This window comes from Oncorhynchus tshawytscha, linkage group LG26, assembly GCF_018296145.1.
Source record: "Oncorhynchus tshawytscha isolate Ot180627B linkage group LG26, Otsh_v2.0, whole genome shotgun sequence".
Taxonomy (NCBI): domain Eukaryota; kingdom Metazoa; phylum Chordata; class Actinopteri; order Salmoniformes; family Salmonidae; genus Oncorhynchus; species Oncorhynchus tshawytscha.
In genome coordinates, this window is record NC_056454.1 from 13,561,177 (window position 1) to 13,581,156 (window position 19,980).

At 42.3% G+C, this 19,980-nt stretch overlaps 1 protein-coding gene across 3 annotated transcripts in view; it reads right to left on the reverse strand.

Moving 5' to 3' along the window:
• Positions 1-19,980, reverse strand: part of cobll1b (cordon-bleu WH2 repeat protein-like 1b) — a 34,929-nt gene that overhangs the window by 13,419 nt on the left and 1,530 nt on the right. The window contains exons 1-2 of one of the 3 annotated variants that reach the window (XM_024388915.2): positions 5,423-5,675; positions 412-609 (exon numbers count right to left, since the gene is read on the reverse strand). In XM_024388915.2, the coding sequence (XP_024244683.1) occupies positions 412-509 (98 nt within the window). In that variant the 5' untranslated portion in view covers positions 510-609; positions 5,423-5,675. The other 2 variants (XM_024388914.1, XM_024388913.2) reach the window with 2 other exon arrangements.

Here is a 19,980-nt window from a genome sequence, read left to right on the forward strand (position 1 = left end):
ACACCTGTGTAATGATCATGCTGTTCTTGATACGCCTGTCAGGTGGATGGAATATCTTAGCAAAGGAGAAATGGTCACTAACAGGGTTGTAAACAAATTTGTTCACAAAACTTGAGAGAAATAAGCTTTCTGTGCGTATAGAACATTTCCGGGATTTTTTATTTCAGCACATGAAACATGGTTGCCTTGCGTTTATATTTTTGTTCTGACGCTCAAAATACATTTAGATCACGCTTCATCTTGGAATCATGGGAATATCTTGGAGGTCATTTTCAAGGAGGGAAAGTTGGGAGCACTTGGTTGGTGTTTAGTCACAGTGGGATACTTCCTTTATTTCTTTAGTGCACTACTTTTGACCAGGGTCTATAGGCACTAAATAGGTGCCATGTGGGACTTAAGCCCAAGTCTCACCTGCCATGGACAGTGGCCGTCTTCTCCACTCCGCCTGGCAGAACCACAACCAGAGTCAGGTCCTGTTCAAGTAGGTTCTCCTTCTGGTCCATGGTCATCAGAGGATATCCTGATACAGAGTGTCTCTGGGAGAGGCCTGCACCTTCCAGGCCCTTCACTGATACTGGGGGAGAGGGTGCCTTGCTTTTGGTTGACACTCTGTCAGTAGGAAAAGGGACAAGATGAGCCTCACACGATAATATTAAAACACAATATTAATAGCCTGTTACAGTCTAAAAACAATATGGTAGTATTTCACTGGTATGAATACACATATTTCCCTGATGGTATCCATAGAAATAAGAAGCATTGAACAGGTAGAAAAAGAGAAGGACTCTGGGTAATTTTTGTCACGAAAATAATCCTAACCATTCGCAATAGATCTAAAAACTACATTTCATGAAACATGATTCTGTTATTACAAAAAACAAATCTGGTTACACATAACACTGCATTATATAGCATGAAAGGAATCCTTTCTTCCCAACTTAAAGTAAGCAGCTATTAGATGAAAGCGTTTGGGGCTCCATTTGCAAACAAGTCACAAGACACAAGTGCAGTGATTTGTCCATTGGCCCTGAGGACGGTGAGGTGAAAGGTTAACCCATGTGAAACAGAAACAAAAAAAGGTGGAGCACAGTGATCAAAGTTTCTGTTCCTCTGAACTGTTCTCTAAAATGTCTCTCTCTACAGGTGTCTTTTAAAACCCATCAGTCTCCCCTTTAATCACCGAATCAGCAATATTACCATCAAATCAAATTGTATTCGTCACATGCGCCGAATACAACAGGTATTACTGACTAGCCTTTTCCCAACGATACAGAGTAAAAGTGGCATCTGCTGTGTGGTGTGTACAACTTGATAGAAAAAAGTCGGACCGTCTGTCAGAAGACGTGTGTGGCCAATCCTTACTTTTATACTAATTACACCATCATCATTATAACTGACTGGGCCTAACGGGGGAGAGTGGAATCATGGCAGGGTAGCCTAGTTAGAGAGTTGGACTAGTAACCGCAAGGTTGCAAGTTCAAACCCCCGAGCTGACAGGGTACAAATCTGTCGTTCTGCCCCTGAACAGGCAGTTAACCCACTGTTCCTAGGCCGTCATTGAAAATAAGAATTTGTTCTTAACGGACTTGCCTAGTTAGGTAAAATTAAAAAGAATATGGCCGATTTTCTTTTTCTTTAGGTCGGATTGAACATTTTTCTCACTGTACAGACAGATCAGCTCTAACCTGACTGCGACAGCTAACCCATCAGCCAAAGCAAACATGCACGCGTTTTAAACAGACAAATCTCCTGATAAGATGTCAGACACTTTGTCCTTCAGAGGGATACTGCACATTACAGTATGAGAAACTGGTAGTGAAATGCAGTATACATGATGTTTCACTAAAACAATCTATAAATTAAAGTTGTCATTAATTATTCAAGTTGTTATTCAGTGGGGAGTAACACAATTGACTAAGCTGCGTGACCTGTAGTGTATGTGATTTCTTCAGAGGTCACCGCTTACTCTGAAAAAGAGACATTTTTGCAATGTCTTAACTTGATGGGCCCAGGCCCACTAAGCCCAAACTTGAAATTAATATTTGTTCCTTCACAGGGGTTCTATTCTCAAATATTCCATGGTTCTAATCATGTAAATCACACTAGTAAGCCCCCACCTTCATTCACAATAGTTGCACAATGATGCAATTAAAAGTCATTTAACTGCTTTAGATTTTAACAAAGCGTGGGACTTATGCGTCCAGAAGCCTAGCATCAGAAACAGACATTAGGCAGGGAAGACAGTGTTAAATTACAGTTATATTCAACACACAGACAAAACTAGTCTAGAACCACCAGAAATGTCCATGAATAGCCTTGTGACTAAATATGTCAACAGACGCCCCCAGCTAAAACAGACAGACTACTGTGGTCCACACCAGGCTAGGGTACAAAGTCCAGATTTCATGGCTCTAAAAGTTTGTTTGGCAATGCGATTATGGGAATGAGCTACACTCTCCCTATGTAAATGTTATACCATTCGTCGAAATTATGCCAAGATTTACTTACTTTCCACAGAGAGGAAACAACATTTAAAGTGGCATGTCTACAAATTACAACAATGACACTTTAATAGACTCTGGAAACAAAAAGCAGGTGCCAATATAACCAATAGAATAATACAAATACTAGTCAAAAGTCCTCAAAAGACAAGCAGAATATTGTTGGGTTTATAAAACAGCCTAGCTTTTCTCAGGAGCTGTATCCAGAGGAGGCAGAGACAAAAAGGACTGTTTTCCTCATCCAAGCCCATGTTTCTGCAGCAGCAGCCTCTGCCAGACAGTGAGGTGACTGGTGAATGATGATAGACGGAGACATGTTGCAGCTTGACCCGTCTAAGCCTACATTTACCCCTAAGTGTTTCCCTGCATATAGGAGAGGTCTGGTGTGCATAAACAAACCCATTCGCAACCAGGGAACATGCTGATTGGTCAATAGACAGGAGGAAATGACAAGTCTGGTGCCTTTGTTTTCCGTGTCTTTTATTGATCACAGGCTTGATACAGCTGATCCTGTGTACCAGAGTGTATCCTGTGTATGTATACCAGCGGCGGCTGGTGGGAGGAACTATAGGAGGACAGGCTCATTGTAATGGCTGGAACGGAATATATTGAACGGAGGCAAACGTGGTTTCCATTTGTTTGGTACTGTTCCATTATTTTATTCCAGCCATTACAATGAGCCTGTCCTTCTATAGCTCCTCCCACCAGCCTCCACTGATGTATAGAGTGTTAGATACAGCCTATACATTGATTCATTACCACTAAGTACACAAAAGGGTTCTTTGGCTGTCCCCATAGGAGAACTGTTTTTGGTTCCCGGTAGAACCCTTTTGGGTTCCAGGTAGAACCCTCTGGAAAGAGTTCTACCTGGAACCAAAAAGGGTTCTTCAGAGGGTGACATCCGGCAAACCCTTTTAGGTTCTAGATAGCAACTCTCTTTTCTAAGAGTGTAACCTTGGTAGACAAGTCGAACTAGGCCTACTATACTTATGGACTTGCCAGTTGCCAGACTGTATCAGAACACACACAGTAGTTGTGTGAACTCTGGGGTACCATTGCCAGCCATCAGTTACTGTTAGTCTGGTACCAACAATTGATGAATCACTACAGTAGTGTGAAATATGAAAACAGATGTAGAGTGAAATCAGCCTCTGATGTTTTTGCTCACACCTGGTACTGCGCAAATGTGCAACGCAGCTGCAGGAAGGCCCGCATTCAGTCTACCTAAAGCAGACAATAACCAAATACATCTAGACGGCACACAAGAAGCCATATTGCATTTTCATAATCCTACAGTTAGATTAGCATCAAAGGCATGTGGCCTGTTCCTTCCATTATTGTCTGACGATGCACAAATAGGACTACAGCTCAAAGGCATAATATCCAGATACTGCTACCGACTTTCATATACCTGAGATGCCTTCGTGTGTGTGCATATGAGAAAGAGAGAGAGAGACAGAGAGGGAGACAGACCGAAACAACAGTCCATAGAAGTTCAACAGTAATGACAATGGAGTCTCCAAATCAATCCACAGACGTTGTTATAGTGTCGTACCTTTGATGGCTACTTCCTGGTCTTTGTTAGGGCAAACATAATTAACTAACCTATAAAACAAGTATTGCAATATCAAATCGCCGGCATCAGGGAGGCTGCTACTCGCTCCCCTGAATGAATAAGCCGAAGGGGCTGGGAAGCAGGCAACCTGCTCAAGCCTACTCGCTGGCCTGTATTAAATACATTCTGTTTTGATTGTTACCATTTTTAAACCAGTAATATCCTGACATGCCATTCTTATATTTGTTTTGAACCAATAAGGAAGGCACAAATAACATCACCACAAGGGCTGTCTAAATTCCTCACATTCCAATGGACATGTTTGCAGCTGGATCATAGGCATGTTCCCGTGAAAGACATTTTCAGCCTCTTCCATGAAATTCTTTCATAATCAATGGGAAACCCTGAGGGGAAAAGTAAATACTTGAGGGGGGGGGGAAACAGATTGTTTATGCTTCTGACTGACAAGAGTGTTCTTGGAGTTGCCAAGCTGAAGTTATGTTCAGTGAATACATGGAATTATTTTACTGAGAGTTGATGCATAAAGATTAGGAAGCCTTCCCGCTGTTGACGTCTCTTACCGGCTGTGTAGCCTAAAAAAAAAGGTCCCTTGGGGAAAGGTAGGTTCATGAACAAAGCGACAAACAAAGTGGCTATGCAAACAAGCCTTCCTGCTCTCCTCTGGACAACACCCTGTGTATTTTAAGAAGCGAGAGTGCAACAATGCATACCACCACCAACGTCCACACCACTTTTTTCCCCATTTTTTTTATTTTATTGCCTTGCCTGAGTAATCTACTGTACCCGGCCCTCACACATACAGGGTTAACAGAAACTCTACTGTACACTCCCACAAAACCATTGGATCCAAGCAAACTACAACCAGTAAACTAGCTACTCAAACCAACAGGTCTTACAACATTCTTGTATGACAGTGCAAGCAACATGGCCCACATTGTCTTGTCTGAAGTTATTACCCAGGCATGTACTTTCAAGAATCGTAGCAGTAATACACAAGTGTAGATAATCCTAAAACTGAAGGCATGTACACCCACCATGTTCCCCTTCAACACTGTCTTAGGAAAGAAACAACGCAACAAAAGTTAGACAGGGTGCTCTAGGAAGTAGAGCAAAACTAGAGTGCTTCAAGTCCACCTGTAGTTTATTTTCAAATGCTGGCTACAGGTTGGAACATTACACATTCGTCCTAAAACAGATCCTCTCCTCCAATCATTAACCTGTAACGCCTTCTTACCTCTTGGCCTCCGTGTTGAATTCTCCCCTCTTAAAGACCTACCATCTGCACTGCGTTCAAAGACAGACTCCGCTATGCTAGGACTGTAGGAGCAGAGGAGACCGGGCCTACCTTAATGCCCCGCCCAGGCGGTGACATCAGAAAATCTGTAGTCTCCTGTACTTCAAATCCCTTCACACAGTGGGCCCCCTCAGTCAGTCGGTTGCAGAAATCTCTTAAGCCCGGTGTATCGGTGGAGCTTCAGTTCAGTGAGTGAGTGAGTGAACTCCCCCACCTTCAGTAATAAGCAAAGGGCTAAATCAGCTTTACTTTACCTCCCTGCACACTGCGCTAGAGCCGTGAACCTGTGGGCAGGGCGGTGAAACAACACAGCCCTGCCATCCATCACATTCACAGCGAGTTTATCAACTTCCTCTCATATCCTCCAGTCCAAACCACACTGTGTCCGCTAGCTATCTGTCCGCCTCCTTGAGCCTGGCTACAATAGCATGCCTGGGACGCTTTTCCAACACTTCATTCAATCAGGTGTTACTTTGTATGTGTTTGCCATTCATTATCCCAAACACAGCCCACCACCACACCCTGCTTCTTCGAGGTGATTCACTCTGAAATCACATCAGCAGCTCTGTGTGTATCTTAGTCCCATGAACAAGCCTGCCAACGAATGAGATTACACGCCTGCTCAGATGTTTCTAGGGTGCTCTAGTTGCTGAGACGAGGGTTTGGAACAGATTCCCTGTAAGCTAATCTTATAAATCACTTCTGGATGATTGCTTTCTGATGACTTCTGATAAACATATCCTTATAGACGACAACAGACTTTGCCTCAAGCCTCTGATTTGTATTGATTTGCATAGGGCTGTTGAGATTGACATGATTAAATCAGCCTAATCTAAGATAACGTACCTACAGTAGCGGCATTACCTTAGTATTACACATCTGATGAATCCACAAGTCTCCATTCGGAATACACTTTATTGTTTACAATGTCTGATCAACATTTCTTTAAATGAATCCAGCATGTCTGGTTTTGGTTAAAATCGGTTTCACTGTGAAATAGTAAAATAGCATTAGAGAAGTCAATCTTAAAACAGAAAAGAGGAGGTTGTTGCAGGGTGCCTGGGAAGCTAGGTCAAATGATGTGATCTAAGTGACGTTGTTCATTACAGTAGTGGTTACTACAGATGTCGGATCTTAATTTGACCCATTTCGACGCAGTAGGAAAATAATCCTACAGCAGGAGGATTTGAATATCTAAAGAAATATTTATAGAAATCCCAGGCAGGGGGCACCTCGAAGCGGTGTTTGTATACAATGCAGTACCGTAGCTACCTACATTGTATCTTAGACTGCAGGTCCACTAGGGCGCCAGTTCAAGTAGCCTACTGTATGTAGTCTTACGTGCAGGCTTCACAAGAGAAGCGCTGTATTCTTATGTGGATTATAATAAATGTACATATTTGTAGGGGGTAGATGTATTTTTGTTAAGAGAAAAAGAAAATATTTTTAGATCAATAATTTTTTGGTGTTCAAGGCAAGAAATAGACTGAATAAATGATGTGTCCTCACAAATATGCCAGAGTCGGCATGGGTTCCAATCTCAAGCTCAATTAAATAATCTTTTAATAAGCTTAAATGCATAAAACAACTTGATAGCTTTATGAAATTAAATATTAAAGCGACAATACAGGATGACTTCAAATGCCGGCATCAAACTGAAAAGTACAGTAGGCCTACGCTACTGTAGTCAGTGCATAACAGCTAAGCAATGGAAATCTCACCTATGTAAGGGCCATCCACTCCCAAGACCATAACAACAGTGCATTCGTAAAGTATTCAGACCCCTTCCCTTTTTCCACTTTATGAAACAGCCATATTTTTGTAAATGTATAAAAATAAACAAATTCCTTTACATAACCATTCAGACTCTTTGCTATGAGACTCGAAATTGAGCTCAGGTACATCCCGTTTGCATTGATCATCCTTGAGATGTTTCTACAACATGATTGGAGTCCACCGGTGGTAAATTCAATTGACATGATTTGGAAAGGCACAAACCTGTCAATATAAAATGATCCCATAGTTGGCCGTGCATGTCAGAGCAAAAACCAAGCCATGAGCTTGGACAGAGAGCTCCGGGACAGGATTGTGTCAATGCACAGATCTGGGAGATTACCAAAACCTTTCTGCTGCATTGAAGGTCCAAAAGAACACAGTGGCCTCCATCATTCTTAAATGGAAGAAGTTTGGAACCACCAAGACTCTTCCTAGAGCTGGCCGCCCGGCCAAACTGAGCAATCGGGGGAGAAGAGCCTTGTTCTGGGAGGTGACCAAGAACCTGATGGTCACTCTGACAGAGCGCCAGAGTTCCTATGTGGAGATGGAGGAACCTTCCAGAAGGACAAAGATCTCTGCAGCACTCCACCAATCAGGGCTTTATTGTAAAGTGGCCAGACGGAAGCCACTCCTTAGAATAAGGCACATGACAGCCCATTTGGAGTTTGCCAAAAGGCACCTAAAGGACTCTCAGATCATGAGAAACAAGATTATCTGGTCTTTTGAAACCAAGATTGAACTCTTTGGCCTGAATGCCAAGCGTCATGTCTGGAGGAAACTTGGCACCATCCCTACAGTGAAGCATGGTGGTGGCAGCATAATGTTGTGGGGATGTTTTTCAGCACCAGGAACTGGGAGAATAGTCAGGATCGAGGGAAAGATGAACGGCGCAATGTACAGAGAGATCCTTGATGAAAACCTGCTCCAGAGCGCTCATGACCTCATACTGGGGCGAAGGTTCACCTTCCAACAGGACAACGACCCTAAGCACACAGCCAAGGCAAAGCAGGAGTGGCTTCGGGACAAGTCTCTGAATGTCCTTGAGTGGCCCGGACTTGAACCCGATCAAACATCTCTGGAGACACCTGACAACAGCTGTGCAGCGACGCTCCCCACCCAACAGAGCCTGAGAGGATCTGCAGAGAAGAATGGGAGAAACTCCAAATACAGATGTTCCAAGCTTGTAGCGTCATACCCAAGACTCGAGGCTGTAATCGCTGCCAAAGGTGCTTCAACAAAGTACTGAGAAAAGGGTCTGAATACTTATACTTATTTTTAGATTTTTTTTGCAAATGTATTAAAAATACGTTTTTGCTTTGTTATTATGGAATATTGTGTGTAGATTAATGGAGAAAAAAAAGTCATCCATTTTAGAAGGCGGCTGTACCATAACAAAATGTGGAAAAAGTCAAGGGGTCTGAAAACTTTCTGTATTCACTATATACACACACTGTAAAAATCACGGGCTGCGTTTTTTGGCTTTAAAAATCAGTTGCTCTTTTATGTGACATTAAGCTCCATTCCGTAGGCTACCTCACTATTCTCAATTTCATCTCATCTTTGTGATATTATAGGCCTGTGTGCAATTAGTTTTTATAGCCTACTGTAGCCTAAGGTTTAGCTTACTGTACGGCTGCATTTCGGATACACTTGACACGTGTTGTATGTCGTCGTGGAGACCAATATCCATCTTGTGTTAAGCTATATAAAACAACGATTGTTGATGTGTATTGATGCATCTCAGATTATTTTTATTTTTTTATGTATTTAAACGTTGCAGTAATTGGACCTATAGGCCTACAGTATCAGTGGGATATTTATTGATATTCTGTCTGGTGCTTTTAACGTTTGAGAGAGCGAGAGCTGGCACTGGTCCGAATGACTCAACTGCCCTGCATGGAAAGAAAAAAGAACTCTGGGTTTTCAGGCTCATTTGAATTTCCTGATGCTGAACTTTTCAGCGACAAAACCGTGATCAAATTAAGATCTGACATCTGTATGTAGCTGAGCATTCTGCCTGATTAGGTCTACTGTACAGGCCGGTGATGAAATAGTGAGTGTTAACTATGGAGTCTGTCAGAACTTATTATAGGGTGTCCAATCAAAACCGCATCTTTTTACCAACGGGTAAAAATGTTCAATTGTGTAGATAATCCTCTAAGAAAACAAATGGTCTAAACCGCATGTCTCTATCATAATCTGTTAAAAAATGAGCGTCTCTGTGAAATGTTAACAGATCACTGAGCGTATACCAAGCCCTTTATTTTCAAAGCCTTTTTTACATTTCATTCAGCTCGTGTTATGCTAATTTTGCAACCCGAGGAAACAACTTTGAAGACGGCGACCACAAAATGTAAAATCCTCAAAAGTTGTTATGAGAAACCTGCACCGCTTTGTCAACACAGCTAGGTGCTTTTTGTCGGATGTATTAGGTTACAAAGTGCAACTTTTTGGACCTACTGTTAATGACACGTGAGACAGACCCCCACCGACCGATTCAGAACATAAATAATCATAATTGTCTTGGAAATATGTATTTCATAACATAAGTGAAACGTCATCAACAAAGCGTGTTTTCACCCACTCTCACCCTACGCATTACTAACCCCAGCAGCTTACCAAGGCCCGATTTAATAGCCTCCTGCTTTCCAATGCTTTACTCGTACAGCTACTCAGCACATAGATGTTGGACTATTCAACAGGTATATGAGGAAAGGCAAGCTAAACTCAGAAGAATAGATCAGGATTTACAGCACCAATATGCAGGTTGGTGTTAGATTCTTTTTTTTACAGAGGAACATTATCTATAATCAACATTTTTCAGTTCCATACTACTTGATCATGTCAGGAATGACATGCAGGTTGAAACATGACCTGAAACTCAGGGCTCAGAGATGCTGTCTTTTACCGTCTATTACACAGTACTTAAAGTAGTTTGAACAGTCCTGTGCTGTATTTTGTTTGCTAAATCATAGTGGATGTAAATGGAACAATCTACGCAAGAGGTCACCGTCTGCCCATTGAATATGCGACAAAAAAAAAAAAGCAGGAAGCTACAGTTTGACCTTGGGTAGTAAGCGTACAATGGACTCAACTAAATGTCCTACATCTTACAATGAGAGTACCAGATCAACATAGGTTCAACTACGTCAAAGTCTTCTCCTGCACCCTCTGCCCTACTATGTACTATAGATGTCCCCTTCCCTGGTTCTTTCACTTAAAATAAGAGAACTAGGTGCTTGATACAGTACAATGATCAAGTGTCACACAGTTCATGCTCCAAGTGTAACAAACAGAGGAATCTCTACTGAAACACATGATCTTAGTATACTTCCTCTGTACATACTCTTTTGCCTTTAGAGTTTGTCCTTCATTCAACAGAAAAGCCCTATCAGACGATAAGGGACGACTTGTGGTTGGAGGCATTAGTGGGTGGGAATCGGAGCGACAGGGATTGGGGGTTGGGTTGCAGAGAAGGGAAATCCCTGTGGAAAGACAAAACACAGGACCAGGGACACAGCTGGTAATTTGGTGAGAGGTTGCTCACAGTAAACACAAGCTGTTTAGAGAAGGTCTGGAAAGGCCATTACTCCAAGAGCTGTGTGGGACGGATGGCAGGAGATTTTTAAAAGCGAAAAGGAAAAAAAGAAACTATGCGAACTCCCCACTTCCTATGTGTATACCTTATTATTTTAGGCAAAACAAAACTATTTTCCCATAACATGTCCGTATGCAGGCTTTTCACACCCTTATTTAGACAACTGTATCCAGGGGGCAATATTAACTCCAGAGTGGCTTAGCATTAATATACAGTATGTTATAACCTTCTGTTATGAATCGCCTTATTTCACTTCAGTAACATTGGGCACATCCCAAATGGCACCCTATTTCCCTATATAGTGCACTACTGGTCAAAAAGTAGTGTACTATAAACGGCACCCAGCCGTTCCTTATGAGACTATAGTACATTATATCCTTCTTAATACCACTGGGACTCCAGCTGGTAGTAAGTTAGTCAGCCAGTCTGTCAATCAAAGAGATTCCAGATCATTCTGGGTGATCCTTGAATTCCATGTCCATTACACTACACAACGTTACAGAAGAGATCAACCTTGTCTGACCTGTTCTCTCCCCACACCTTATTTCAGAGGTCAAATATGCTTCTACCAGAACTTTCTCAGTATAGGCAAGTAACTTGGCCCAGTAAAGACAGGGTGAACATCTGCCAAGCATTAAGATAAGAAAACGACAAGTAATATGTTCCTGTCCATGTGTATGTTTAAATCCATTGCTTTTGGAGTGATAAGAGCTGAAATTAGAAGCAGTTAGCGCCTGGAACTATTTACAGTGCATTCAGAAAGTATTTCAGACCCCTTCCCTTTTTCCACATTTTGTTACGTTACAGCCTTATTCTACAATGGATTTTGAAAATTCTAATCCTCATCCATCTACAGAAAACAAGTTTGGAAATCTTTGAAAGTTAAAAAGTTACATAAGTATTCAGGCCCTGTAAAACGGCGCAGGAAGAAATGGAAGCAGTTTTATGGGCGCCCAACCAATTGTGCTATTATGTGGGTTTTTTTGCGTTATTTGTAATTTATTTTGTACATAATGTTTCTGCTACCGTATCTTACGGCAAAAAAAGACCTTCAGGATATCAGGACACAGATCACTCACCTCGGATTCGAGATTTTTTCTTACAACAAGGACAACGCACAAGACATTCTCCAAACACCCCACAGGGCCGACATCCCCGTTATTGGCAAGAGGAAGCGAAGCAGGTACAGAGGACAAAGATGCCTGATCAGGACCCAGAGAAGGCGACTGGGAAAGCTGCCGTAACCGTCAATACTACTCGCCAACGTGCAATCACTGGACAATAAATTAGACGAGGTACGATCACGAATATCCTACCAACGGGACATCAAAAACGTTATATCCTATGTTTCACGGAATCACGGCTGAATGATGACATGGATATTCAGCTAATGGGAGGGGGTCTGTGCATATTTGTAAACAACAGTTGGTGCACGAAATCTAAGGAAGTCTCTAGATTTTGCTCGCCTGAAGTAGATTAAATTGTGATGAATTGCAGGCCACACTACTTGCCTAGAGAGTTTTCAGCTATACTTTCGTGGCTGTTTATTTACCACCACAGACAGATGTTGGCACTAAGACCGCACTCAGTCAGCTGTATAAGGAAATAAGCAAACAGGAAACCACTCACCCAGAGGCGGCGCTCCTAGTGGCCAGAGACTTTAATGCAGGGAAACATAAATCAGTTCTACCAAATTTCTATCAACATGTTAAATGTGCAACCAGAGGGGAAAAAAATTCTAGATCACCTGTACTCCACACACAGAGATGCGTACAAAGCTCTCCCTTGCCAACCATTTGGTAAATCTGACCACAACTCTATCCTCCTGATTCCTGATTACAAGCAAAAATTAAAGCAGGAAGCACCAGTGACTCGGTCTATAAAAAAAAAGTGACTATACGTACATAACCCAACCAGAAGCCATGGATTACAGGCAACATTCGCACTGAGCTAAAGGGTAGAGTTGCCGCTTTCAAGGTATGGGACTTTAACCCGGAAGCTTACAAGAAATCCTGCTATGCCCTCCGTCGAACCATCAAACAGGCAAAGCGCCAATACAGGGCTAAGATCGAGTCATATTACACCGGCTCCGACACTCGTCTTATGTGGCAGGGCTTGCAAACTATTACAGACTACAAAGGGAAGAACAGAAACGAGCTGCCCAGTGACATGAGCCTACCAGAAGAGCTAAATCACTTATATGCTCGCTTCGAGACAAGCAACATTGAGGCATGCATGAGAGCATCAGCAGTTCAGGGCGACTGTGTGATCACACTCTCCGTAGCCGCCGTGAGTAAGACCTTTAAACAGGCCAACATACACAAGGCTGCGGGGCCAGATGGATTACTAGGAGGTGTGCTCCGGGCATGTGCTGACCAACTGGCAGGTGTCTTCACTGACATTTTCAACATGTCCCTGATTGAGTCTGTAATACCAACATGTTTCAAGCAGACCACCATAGTCCCTGTGCCCAAGAACACTAAGGCAACCCGGCTAAATGACTACCGACCCGTAGCACTCACATCCGTAGCCATGCTTTGAAAGGTTGGTAATGGCTCACACCAACACTATTATTAAACCCACTCCAATTTGCATACCGCCCAAACAGATCCACAGATGATGCAATCTCTTTTGCACTTCACACTGCCCTTTCCCACCTGGACAAAAGGAACACTTATGTGAGAATACTATTCATTGACTACAGCTCAGCATTCAACACCATAGTACCCTCAATGCTCATCACTAAGCTAAGGAACCTGGGACTAAACACCTCCCTCTGCAACTGGATCCTGCACTTCCTGATGGGCCGCCCCCAGGTGGTGGGGGTAGGTAGCAACACATCTGCCACGCTGATTCGCAACACTGGAGCTCCCCAGGGGTGCGTGCTCAGTCCCCTCCTGTACTCCCTGTTCACCCACGACTGCATGGCCAGGCACAACTCCAACACCATCATTAAGTTTGCAGATGACACAACAGTGGTAGGCCTGATCACCGACAACGACGAGAGGCCGACAGCCTATAGGGAGGACCGACAGCCTATAGGGAGGAGGTCAGAGACCTGGCCGGGTGGTGCCAGAATAACAACCTATCCCTCAACGTAACCAAGACTAAGGAGATGATTGTGGACTACAGGAAAAGGAGCACTGAGCACGCCCCCATTCTCATCGACGGGGCTGTAGTGGAGCAGGTTGAGAGCTTCAAGTTCCTCGATGTCCATATCAACAACAAACTAGAATGGTCCAAACACACCAAGACAGTCGTGAAGAGGGCACGACAAAGCCTATTCCCCCTAAGGAAACTAAAAAGATTTGGCATGGGTCCTGAGATCCTCAAAAGGTTCTACACCTGCAACGTCGGAGCATCCTGACTGGTTGCATCACTGCCTGGTACGGCAATTGCTCGGCCTCTGACCGCAAGGCACTACAGAGGGTAGTGCGTACGGCCCAGTACATCCCTGGGCTAAGCTGCCTGCCATCCAGGACCTCTACACCAGGCGGTGTCAGAGGAAGGCCCTAAAAATTGACAAAGACCCAGCCACAGACTGTTCTCTCTACTACCGCATGGCAAGTGGTACCGGAGTGCCAAGTCTATGACAAAAAGGCTTCTCAACAGTTTTTACCCCCAAGCAATAAGACTCCTGAACAGCTAAGCAAATGGCTACCTGGACTATTTGTATTGTGTGACCCCCCCCCCAACCCCTCTTTTTACACTGCTGCTACTCTCTGTTTATCATATATGCATAGTCACTTTAACTATACATTCATGTACATACTACCTCAATTGGGCCGACCAACCAGTGCTCCCGCACATTGGCTAACCGGGCTATCTGCATTGTGTCCCGCCACCCACCACCCCCTCCTTCACTTTAACAATATCTACATACTACCTCAAATAGCCTGACTAACCGGTGTCTGTATGTAGCCTCGCTACTTTTATTGCCTCACTACTGTATATAGCCTGTCTTTTTACTGTTGTTTTATTTCTTTACTTACCTATTGTTCACCTAACACCTTCTTTGCACTATTGACTAGAGTCTGTAAGTAAGCATTTCACTGTAACTATTCTGTTGTATTCGGCACACGTGACAAATAAACTTTGATTTGATTGGCTATGAAACTCAAAATTGAGCTCAGGTGCATCCTGTTTCCATTGATCATCCCTGAGATGTTTCTACAACTTAATTGGAGTCCACCTGTGGTGGAACTGAAAATAGCTGTGCAGCAACACTCCCCATCCAACCTGACAGAGCTTGAGAGAAACTGCCCATATACAGGTGTGCCAAGCTTTTAGGGTCATATCCAAGAAGACTCGAAAGGTGCTTCAACAAAGTACAGAGTAAAGGTTCTGAATAATTATGATTATATAATAATTATGTTATGTGATGTTTCAAAAAAAAAATTATACACTTGCAAAACAATCTTAAAACCTTTTTTTGTTTTTTCATGATGGGGTATTGTGCGTAGATTGATAAGGGGGAAAACACCATTTAAAATCAATTTTAGAATAAGGCTGTAATGTAACAATGTGGAAAAAGTAAAGGGGTCTTAATATTTTCTGAATGCACTGTAAACCCATCAAATACACATAACGCTTCAGCTGCCTACACTCCTAGAAAAAAAAGTGCCATCTAGAACCTAAAAAGGTTTTTTTCGCCTGTCCCCATAGGAGAACCCTTTTTGGTTCATGGCATAACCTTTTGGGGTTCCATTTAGGACCATTTTCAATAAGGGTTCTACATGGGTCCCAAGAGTTCTTCCTGGAACCAAACACGGTTTTATCTGGTCCCAAAAAGGGGGCTCCTATGGGGATAGTCGAAGAACTCTTTTGGAACCCTTCTTGGAACCCTTTTTTCTAAGAGTGTATATAAAACGTGTACGCTACTGAAAAAGAGGAACAAGTTTGTCCTTTCTGTGAGGTCAACATTTACATAAAAATGCAGGAGAAGAGCGCTTTTCCCCTTCGAGTCATAATCATAATATATATATAATCAGACTGCATTCATTATTTTATGAGACAATGCTGCATTGTCTATACAGGAGTGTTTATCAAAGAAGCATTAGCCTGTTGCTCTGCGTTCTCCCCTGATGCTCATCACATGCACTGGAGCTTTACAAAATGTCAAAGGCCCAAGAGGGAACATTAACTACGATCTTGCTTTGTGATTACAGTTTTCCATGTAAAAGACACAGAGGAAATCCAAAAATAAAATGACACATGGGCCACAGTGCCATAAACTAGCATTCGTTATGAAAGATACATATTTCTCACATTTGTAACCATCAGGGCTGCGAAATGTCAGCTTCTGTGACATATTCAATATACCGAATTAACAACTAGTAAATGATAATGTGAGCGAGAATAGCGCCATCTAGAGATTTGCTTCAAGTACTTTTATTCAACCCTGTCCTATTTTTCTCTGACCTTTTTAACACAAAAGGCTCTGTTATGAAGGTGGATGGTAGGTAGAAGAGTACACAACAGAAACAAAGCACGGGCCAAGACTTCATACACACTATTGACCATTGGTATTGTCCAGGCACTCTGACGCCATTTGCACAGAGCTATTGCGTGGAATCTGTGTTGAATACGTGCTCTCTCTGGTATTAAAACAGAGCACATAAATTCCTGCAATAGCCAAGCCTACCAATTCATTTGGCGAAATTTTAACATATAGTTGACTGATTTTGTATACTAACCCAGTACAACTCCAGGAATAAGCGCTCATTGGTATTTACGGTCAGTGCGTTGGCTTCAACTGCACAACAAAGACAACCCATTATTCCCTGTTCTCTGGATGATGGCCACTGTCTGTTTTAGCTCTCTGAGGCATAAAGCATCCCATCCACAAGACATAAAAGCCTCTGTATTCCCAAGACCTGACGGGCTTAGCAAACACAAGCTTGCCTTAAGGTCTCAATTACATTTTTTGTTCGAAGAAGTTTTCATTTTCCCACTGGCCAAATTGAGTGATTTTGCCTCACCTTTACATTTAATGCTGTTGCTATGAGTGGTGTGGGTGGCCTCTGGAATGCCACTGACCTCTTCACTGAAACTACAAACAACAAGGCCTGTGTGACATCTGTATCTACTCTATTGAATCTGTCAAACAGTATTGTAATGTGATGAACAGCATTGTACAAATGTATAGGCCTAATGATAATAATCGCACAAATGCTGTATCAAACGCAGTATATACTATTCTGTATTGAAAAGTTATTTTGAAATGTGTTCCTTTTCATGTAAGTTCATCGCATTTAGTGAGGGAATGACACCTGCTGTCCTCTATTGGCTTTCAGAGTTTTGTGACCGTGTTTTGTGTTTAATTTGTAACCTACAGTAGTTCCTGGCCCAATTGGAAACTCTTTTCCTGGCTGAACAGAGGCTTTTACCCCTCAGGAAAGTTTCAAGGGGAAAATGTTGCAAATGCTAGAACTCTTGAGGGTTTTTGTCTATGCTATCATAACCTTACATTAGTAGCTATATTACCCTTTAACGCATCCAGTGAAGATCTCATTTGCCAAGGTCTAGACTTATAACACTTCTGTTTGTAGAGGCTCAACTATTTGGATGTTTCTGTTTTAGGTCTTCTTCTGTTCTGAGTTGAAACTTTGCAGGAGTATAAAAGGATTGGGGCTCTGCAAATATTTGGACAATTAATTAAGCTCACAGTAGCACTAATCAAAGTGGTTTGAAATGGCACATTTCGATTTGAAATTGCAGTACTAGTTTCACAAGTTCCTCTCCTCACAGCGAACACGTTAGCCTCGAAGACCTAGAACTTCTACCATGGAAAACATGGGTGTGCAGTAGCTCGTTATAAGGGCGTACTGCTGTCAGTATGCTAAATTCTGGCGGTATAACACAAAATATGGTTATAGGGCAGTAACTTTGACCCCAATGATTTCAACTTGCAGCTATATTTTCCTAATATTGATCTGTTGTAGAATTCAGCCCATCCCTCTCGCCATAGCTTTCAACCACTTTGATTAGTGCTACTGTGAGCTTAATTAATTGTCCAAAATATTTGCAGAGACCCAATCCATTTATACTCCTGCAAAGTTTCAACTCAGAACAGAAGACCTGAAATAGAAACGTCCAAATAGTTGAGCCTCTACAATGTGCGACAGTGTTCTCATTTGCCAGGGTCGAGACTTACGATATCTTCAGTGGATGCAGTTAAATGGGAATAAAACTACTGAATTCAAATGCAGCTGTGCCCTTGGACTGCTAAAGTGTCTGGAAACAGCTGCGGGGATTCACAATACCTATACCAATTCCACGCTCGGCTCCACTCCGAGGGAAGCCTGCAATGTGAGATCATGGTAAAAAAAAAAAGAAAGGTGTCTCTCATTATCAGCACAGGCTTCACATAGCTGGGAGGATAGGGAGAGGAATGTCACCAAGAAAAACACTCAGCTGTCATGGAGGAAAATCTATAAACCATCCATCCTCCTTCTGCACTCCTTTCCTGTACAGATGTAGGATCTTTGCTACAGCAGTTTGCTACAACAGGAAAACAATTCTGCAGCAACAGGAAGTGTGAATTACTATGTGCATTATAACTAATGGACATTTTTGTAGGGGCGGATACATTTTTGCAAAGGAAAACTCAACTTTGAAATGTCCGAATGGAAATTAAAATGTCAGAAGCCTTTTTACACTACAAGTTTGACATTTCCTGCATTTCAGGAAAGTTCTCCTGCAACAGGGTGATACAAATCAAGATCCTACATTTGGATAGGCCTGTACAGCCTTCAGAGAGTATTCACACCCCTAGACTTTCTCCACATTTTGATGTGTTACAAAGTGGGATTAAAATGGATTTGCATGAAACCTACGTGATTTGCTAAACACATTTTTAATCCTGAACACATTTAGGCCCGTCATAACAAAAGGGTTGAATACTTATCGACTCGAGACATTTTAGCTTTTCATTTTGAATCCATTTCTAAACATTTCTAAAAACATAATTCCACTGACATTTTGGGTTATCGGTGACGCAATATCTCAAATGAATCAATTAATTGAATTGAATTCGGGCTGTAACACAACACCACGTGGAAAAAGGGGTATGACTACTTCCTGAAGGCACTGCATGTGCCGCTCTACTCAGAAATGCAAGGTTGCCAAGCGAAGGATTTCAAAATGAGAGACCAGATGTCATTGCAAACAGATGCTGCGGTGGCAAAATGATGCTGTCTTTTAGCAGACATTAATAAGTCACTTTTCCAACGGCCAAAGCAGAACTAGACATACAATTATTTAGTTGAATCTAAGTTTGGAAAATCCTCAAGTGAATATCAGTGTTCATAGAGCTATGCATGTTTGTGTGCACTACAAACTGCCACCCTTGGACAAGGGCCTGTGTTTTGGAAGGGTCTGTAGCAGGATAACAAATGTAGCATGGCGTGAAGGGCCACATGAGGTCTCCACAAGTCACTGCACTTGAAAAGCGGGGTGAATTTTCAGAAGCAGTTGTGGCTCAAAGTATGAGAAGCCACAAATAAAACCGGCACACATGTATCTCCCCCCCCAACACAACAGCTCATGGAGAGTGGCTTTCATTTCCAAATAACAGGCAAACCACAGACTGAATTGGGTAGTCTGCTACTCTAGAAAGCCAGAGATGGGCTCTGCTACCACATTACACAATTCTCCAATGACATATCAAAAGGGTCATGCTGAAACTACAGCACTTGATCCAATAGATTACTGTGTGGTTATGTGGAGTTCGTGATAAGCACCTATCCCAAAAAATACCACTGGTGGTAAAACAAAATGATCCATGAGGAGAGGTCTAAACGTGTCTTTTGCCTAATATTGAATATCAAATAAACAAGAGTCAACGAGGAGCCTCTTTAAAAGTGTTATGACTGCGACCGTGTGGAATTTCCCATTTATTTGGTTCAAGACCGGTTGCTTGAAGGTGATGTCAGCTGACCGTATTCCAGTTGGTCGGAGGAGTTTGCTCTTAAAAAACTTGGGAGTGAGTTTTCCAAAGTTCTTTGCAAGTTTTTTTAGAAAGTCACTGCTCACTCCCTTGGCATGCAACGCAGGCCTGCAGATTTATTGTGATTTTAATTAGGAATGAGATGCAGAATTTAAGGGTTTAATAGCAATTCATGTGAAGTTTCCATTTCTCCACAGATGTGGAGTTTTCCATATTGAGACTGAAATATGAGGATATATTTATGAGATCATCCCATCCATACAATTATTGACCAAAAGACTTCAG